The sequence below is a fragment of the Chiloscyllium punctatum genome, chromosome 10 (assembly GCF_047496795.1).
Source record: "Chiloscyllium punctatum isolate Juve2018m chromosome 10, sChiPun1.3, whole genome shotgun sequence".
Classification (NCBI taxonomy): domain Eukaryota; kingdom Metazoa; phylum Chordata; class Chondrichthyes; order Orectolobiformes; family Hemiscylliidae; genus Chiloscyllium; species Chiloscyllium punctatum.
In genome coordinates this window covers 60,407,458-60,414,496 of record NC_092748.1, presented here as the reverse complement: position 1 = coordinate 60,414,496, position 7,039 = coordinate 60,407,458, and the positions used below count along the sequence as shown (strand labels likewise).

The 7,039-nt window shown below is 38.3% G+C and overlaps 1 protein-coding gene across 5 annotated transcripts in view; it reads right to left on the bottom strand.

Moving 5' to 3' along the window:
- Positions 1-2,704: 2,704 nt before the first annotated feature.
- The window catches only part of LOC140482217 (glutamate decarboxylase 1), a 64,342-nt gene continuing 60,007 nt past the window's right edge, over positions 2,705-7,039 (bottom strand). For all 5 annotated transcript variants that reach the window (XM_072579309.1, XM_072579310.1, XM_072579311.1 and 2 more), the window contains one exon: positions 2,705-4,386. In XM_072579309.1, the coding sequence (XP_072435410.1) occupies positions 4,213-4,386 (174 nt within the window). In that variant the 3' untranslated portion in view covers positions 2,705-4,212. The remainder of the gene's footprint in view (positions 4,387-7,039) is intronic.

Genomic DNA, 7,039 nt, shown 5'->3' with positions numbered 1-7,039 from the left:
GTTTGGAGATGGAAAATAAAAAGATAGCAGACGAATTGAACAGTGTTTTCATCAGCCTTCATTACAGGATACAAAAAGCAATTATAAAACAGGAGACGGAAGGGAGGAAGGAACTCAGGAAAGTTACAATCACTAGAGAAGTGCTCATGAGTAAATTATTGGAGCTGCAGGCTGACATGTACCAGGGTCCTGATTGACTTCCTCCAAGAGTATAGTGGCTAGAAAATTGGTTGATGCATTGGTTTTAACTTCCCACAACTCTTTTGATTCAGGGAAAGTCCAGTTATAAATGTAAATATTCAAATAAGGAGACAAAAAACTGGAAACTATAGGCCAGTTAGTTTAACATCTGACATGGAGAAAACATTAATAGTAATTATGAAAGAAGGTGCAGCGGGTCCTTAGTTAAGATCAAGCTAATGACACAGGGACAACATGGCTTGAAAGGAAAATCAAGTTTAATCAATCTATTGGATTCATAGAATCCCTACAGTATGGAAACAGATCATTCGGCCCAACAAGTCCACACCGACTCTCCACAGACTCACTCCCCTTTCCTATCCTTGTAACCCTGCATTTCCCATAGCCAAACCGCCTAACTTGCACTTTTCTGGATTGTGGGATAAAACCAGAGCACCTGGAAGAAGCCCACACAAACAAGGAGAAAAAAGTGCAAACACCACATAGACAGTCACCCAAGGCTGGAATTGAACCCAGGTCCCTGGCATTGTGAGGAAGCAGTGCTAAACACTGAGCCACTGTGCCACCTCCTATTGGCTTTAGAGAGCAATAGGTGCTGTGCTCTTGATAAAGGAAAACCAGTGAATGTACTGTACATAGACTTTCAGAGGCATTTAATAATGTATCACATCAAACGTTATTCAGAAAATGAAAGCTTAGTGTATCAGTAGCATTTTGGCATAGATTGATGGAGAAAGTGAGGACTGCAGATGCTGGAGATCAGAGCTGAAAATGTGTTTCTGGAAAAGCACAGCAGGTCAGGCAGCATCCAAGGAGCAGGAGAATCGATGTTTCGGGCATGAGCCCTTCTTCACGCTCATGCCCGAAACATCGATTCTCCTGCTCCTTGGATGCTGCCTGACCTGCTGCGCTTTTCCAGCAACACGTTTTCAGCTCTGGCATAGATTGATGATTGGCCTACAAAAAGGAAACAAGAGTAGGAATAAATTGGTCTTTTTTCAGATTGGCAAAATGCAACAAGTGCTATGCTTCAGTATTCAGATCTCAACTGTTTACAATTTATGTAAATAATTTGATGGGGCAGAAGGTATGGTTGAAAATGTGCTGCTGGAAAAGCGCAGCAGGTCAGGCAGCATCCAAGGAACAGGAGAATTGATGTTTCGGGCATGAGCCTTCTTCAGGCTTTTCCAGCAACACATTTTCAGCTCTGATCTCCAGCATCTGCAGTCCTCACTTTCTCCCAGAAGGTATGGTTGCCAAATTTGCTAATGACACAAAGATAGGTAGGAAGCTAAATTGTAATCGGGATATTAGGACAGGCAGGCAAAGATCTGACAAATGGAGGGAGTTGTGGGAAAATGTGAAATTGCTTATTTTGGAAGGAAGAGTACAAGAAGGAACTTGTTGTCTGAACAGTGAAATTGCAGAGCTCTTGAGCTGCAGAAGTTTGCCGGTGGTCTGGCATGCAAGTTGCAAAAGGCTACTCTACAAGTACTGCAATTAATTTGGAAAGCTAATGGAATAATTTATTGCAAGGATAATTGAATACAGAAGTATGAGATTGTGCTGCAGTGATACAGGGCACTGGTGAGACCACTTCTGGAGTACTGTATACAGGTCTGGTCACCTTACTTAAGGAAGAGTGTAATTGTGTTGGAAGTGGTTCAGGAAAAGTTTACCAGATTGATATCTGGAATTGGCTGGTTTTCATGTGAGAACAGGGTAGACAGGCTAAGTTTGTACCTGCTGGTGTTTAGAAAAGTAACAGATCTGAAACGGTTATGACAAGTTGCAGGTGGAGAAGATCTTTCCTCTTATGGGAGAATATAGAACTAGGGGTCACTGTTTAAAAATAAGAAGTCACCCATTCAAATCAGGGATGAGATGACAACTTTTCTCTCATAGAAATTACTGTCTATGGAATTCTCTTCCTGAAAAAGGTGGTCAAAGCAGAAGTTTTGATTGTTAAGGCTGAGGTGGAAAGATTCTTGGTAGGTAGAGGAATATAAGGTTATCAGGAGTTGGGGGAGGATCATGCGAATCTCCATGATCTTACTAAGTGACAGAGCAAGGCTTGGCGGGGTAAAGGGCCTACTGTACTCCTTGTTCATAAATTCATAAAAGTGTAATACTCATCTGCTGTACTGCACTAAAGCTTTAAGAGAACATTGTTGTTAATCAACACAAAACCATTAAAGCATGATATTTTCTTAATTTAAGGTAAATTCGCTTATATAAATACCATTATAAACCTCCAAATCTAAGGTCTGAAATGTGTAGAGTTTTAGTATACTCACCTCAGTTTTATTCCTATAATTTGAGGATAAGAAATGACTTTCAACATTCCTTTTATCTTTCTTGACTGTGAAAGCAAAACAAAAGGTTGGAGTCTGAGATGTCAGTCCATGTTGCAAAGTAACTAATCATTTCCTCAAACTAATCCATTTTTGCAATAATGTTTTACTGTAGTATATAATAAAACACCAAATCTGTTGTGGCAATATCTGACAATGTTTTTCCACTTTATTTTCTTTATTCTACACCATGGGTAGGTAGAAGATTCGTTGTATACAGATAACGCTGTTTCAAAAACACATGTATCAGCTTTTGAATTGAAAATTAGCTCTTAGTGACAAGTTAGCTATCTTCAGTTCAGTTATTAGGAATCGATTAACTCAAACTAGCCCAAACTCATTCAAATTTACATCCAGATTAAAATCACCAAGATTGCTTTTGCCCAACAGAACACCATAAATTAAAAGCTTGAATCAACTTCTTTGGAAATAATACTTTGAAATATACCACTTTTGTACAAACTTTTCAACTAAGTAAAATGCTAAAATTGCTTTCAACCACAGTAGGTCTTGCTGGTCCTTCCCACTCATTGAACTCAGATTAAGGACAAGGTTTTATGATGCTGCAACATCCTTTCTCCCTGGGTACTATTTGTAGGTCTTTGTTGAGCTACAACCATAAGCATATTTTCACTTTTGGACTTCTGTCTTAAAAAATTCCTACACAAAACAGACTAACTGTATGCAATCATCATATCTAGTTAAAATATCTGAAAATCCAAGAAAATCCACTGAAGGCTTTTACAATTTTTACGTAAAATCTTGGTTTACAGATATATATATAATGTTCAATAAGTGTAGCAATATATTTCACTTGTCACTTTAAAGGCTGCATAATTATCCAGACTAAATAGAAATACTATTGCCACTATTATTTTGCTGTATTCTTTGGCTCACATATACACTAAAATACCATAAACATCATTTAGAACTCCTTTGATAGTATATAAATAAAGATACAATACATACAAATTGAAGAAAATACTAGACACCTCTGTAAGACAGTAAATTTCTGGATATAAATAAGCAAATATTCTGTAATATACCTACATTTTTAAACAGTTCTGTTACTGTAAAACTATTACATTTATTTCTGTTCACAAAAAGTCAGTTAACATTAATATACACAATCTACACAAAATGAATACTTCTCTAGAAAGACATTTAGTTACATCTGTCACAGAATTATGCAACTCTTACCCCAGAATCACAACTAAGGGGGCAACGTACCCAGAATAAAATGTGGTGCTCACACTCAATAATTTTACATTGTGACAAAAAGCACCAATACACAGTATAGCTACGAGAAAGGTTTCTGCACAGTCTAAGTAAGTCTACAATTATAGAATTACATGTACCTCTATGGGTTAAATTCACTGCACATTGTCCACAGTACTCACAGATCAGAGATTGCTGAGCTCTTTCAAAGAAACATACATGCTGAGGCGCACTTATAAGTATAATATGTATTTAGAGTTTGAATCTCTTAAATAATTACTTCTAATAAATATTCATTGGCTAAAGAATGGGTTTACAGATTGCCTGACAGTACTGCAATGTGTTGCACAGATCTTTAAACAAAACAGATTTGTTGTACATTGTAACCAGTTTCAGGAGAAAACATTAATGGAAATGGTAAATAAACCAAGTTAACGTGTTACAAATCCTGTCCCAGTCGTTCTATCTCATCAATGAGGAAGTCAATGTCAGATTTTGTTGCAGCTGGGTTTGAGATGACCATGCGAAAGAAGTTCGCTTTATCTCCTTGCGGCTGATATCCAACCATCGTAGTGCCACATTCCATCATCTGTGCTTTTATTTTTGGTGCAATCTGGTACAAAAAAAAGGGGACAATGGTTCTTAAAGTTTTCTTGACGGAGAATGTTGTTCAAAAGAAGCATAAATGAAAAGTTATCCACCAATAGATGCTGAATAATTCCAAAGGGAAATGGTAAGACACAAAGGCAAAAATAAGCAAGAATATTTTTTCACTGTATTTGCAGACAATGTCGCAAGCAATTTTGGATTTTAATTTTCTTTCAAATAATTTGTTAATGATCTGCAAACTGTTCACTGTGAAAGTTTTTAATATACAATCTTGTTTTGCACCACAAAATCAAAACACTCATAAAATGATCTGTAAATGATATGGAACACATACTTTTACACATATGGAAAATACTTGCACATACTTCAAGGTGACACAATGGTGCAATGCACTGGTTCTTCATTTGCATCATTATATTTCACTCCTAAAAGGGATTTTTCATAGCAACTGGATATTGTCAGTAGGAAACAATCAGGTCAGTAAGATGTATGATTAGCAGCTGTTTAAACCAAGTGTAAATTTGAGAAATAACTGAAACACATTTAAATTATTCAACAGTTGTGTCATTTAAGCACAATGGAGCAAGATTTTAATGTAAGATAATAGTTTCTGAGGATCATTTTTATAGTTGCTTTGATTCAAATACGGTTTCTAAAAGGAAAGGCCATTTGTTCAGCAGTTGTTTTCTACTTTAGCCTAATCATGATAATTCAATTTGCAGAACAGTCAGGTTTGGAAATAAAGAGGCCATATGTGTATGGAACAGTGAGAGTGGAGTGGACTGACACTTGTTGGCTTGGAAAGCTGCTAAAGTAGGGAACCCATTTTATTCTGACTGAGAGATTGGCAATTACTGACAAGCAATAGAAGGTTGCAGCTAAGGACAGGAGGGGAAGGAGTGAATGGGAGAGAAGTCAAGAGAATTTGCCACCTAATCATGGAATATTAGATTATTGGGGTGGGAGATGAAATTGTAGCAATGGGTTCTTGGGATAGAATCACAGCAAGGGCAAGTTCGCAAACAAGAATGAGATCACAGAGGGGCAGCGTTGGGAAAGTCTGATTATTGGAAGTTTGTCTGATTGCAGAGTGCCAGATCATGACTGTGCAATATTGTATGACAGTCAGATCATAGGCAAGTCAGATTATGGTAGCATTAGATCTTGGTGATAAAGTGTGCCAGATCATAGTATAAAACCTGAATGAGTGGGGATCAGACGATGAGAATCAGATGGAGTTAGAACACAGAAAGTGAGTCAGAGCACAGTCAGGGGTCAGATTAAAGGAAAGTCAAAGTTTACAGGGTCAGATCACAATGAGGTACAAGCTCTTTAACATATTTAAGTACTTCCCTTTCCTCCTCAAAAGTAAGGTACTCAAAACTTTGCTGTAAACCCACCTGACTAAAAACTAGGGTAGCCATGCTCCTGGGGATTTTGTATTTCTAATTTTTAATAATTAATCCAATCCTGTCAAACCTGGAGCTTGTTAATATAACATAGGAGCAGCAGTAGACTATTCAGCCTATCCAGACTATACCACCATTCAACACCATCATGGCTAATCCTTTATCTCAACACCATGCTCCCTCTCTCTCCGCAGACCATCAGAAACCTTTAGCCTCTAGAATTCTATTTCTTTCTTAACTATATTCAGTGACCTGTCCTCCAGAGTCTTCTCTGTAAAAAGAATTCCACAGCATTACCACCCTCTGAGTGAAGACGTTTCTCTTCATTTCAGTCCACATATCCTGAGACAGCGATCCCTTGTTCTGGATCTTCCACCCTGGCCAAAGAAACATCATTCCCAGCATGCAGTCTGTCTAGCCCTTTCGTTTAAGAGATGCGATGTCATGTTGTGGCTGTACATTGGTGAGACCACTTTTGGAATACTGCACATAGTTCTGGTCACCCTGCTGTAGGAAGGATGTTGTTAAACTGGAATGGGTACAGAAAACATTTACAAGGGTGATGCTGGGGTAGGTGGCTTTGAGCTATAGGAAGAGGCTTAATAGGCTGGGACTTTTTCCCCTGCAGTGTTGGAGGCTGAGGGGTGACCTTATAGAGGTTTATGAAATCATGAGGGGCATGGATAAGGTGAATAGAGCCAAGGTCTTTTCCCAAGGGTAAGACAGTCCAAATCTAGAGGCATAGGTTTAAGGTGAGCGGGGGAAAATTTAAAAAGGACCTAAGGGGCACTTTTTTTCACACAAAGAATGGTGCGTGTATGGACTGAGCTGCCAGCAGAAGTAGTAGAGGTGGGTACAATTACAACATTTAAAAGATATTTGGACAGGTACATGAATATGAAAGGTTTAGAGAGACTTGGGCAAAATTCAGGCAAACGGGACTAGTTCAGTTTAAGATACCTGGTTAGCATGGAGAAGTTGGACTGATGGGTCTGTTTCTGTGCTGTATGACCCTATGACTGTCAGAACTTCATACATTTCATAGAGATCCCCTCTCATTCTTCTAAACACCAGTGAATAAAAGCCAGTTGATCTCATCCCTCCTCATACCAAGAAACCTGATATTTCAGGTGAACATTCACTGCACTCTCTCTATGGTAAGTATGTATTTTCTTAGGTAAAGAGACCAAAACTGCACACAATACTTCAGGTGAACATCACCAAGGCCATCTACAATTGCAGAAAGAT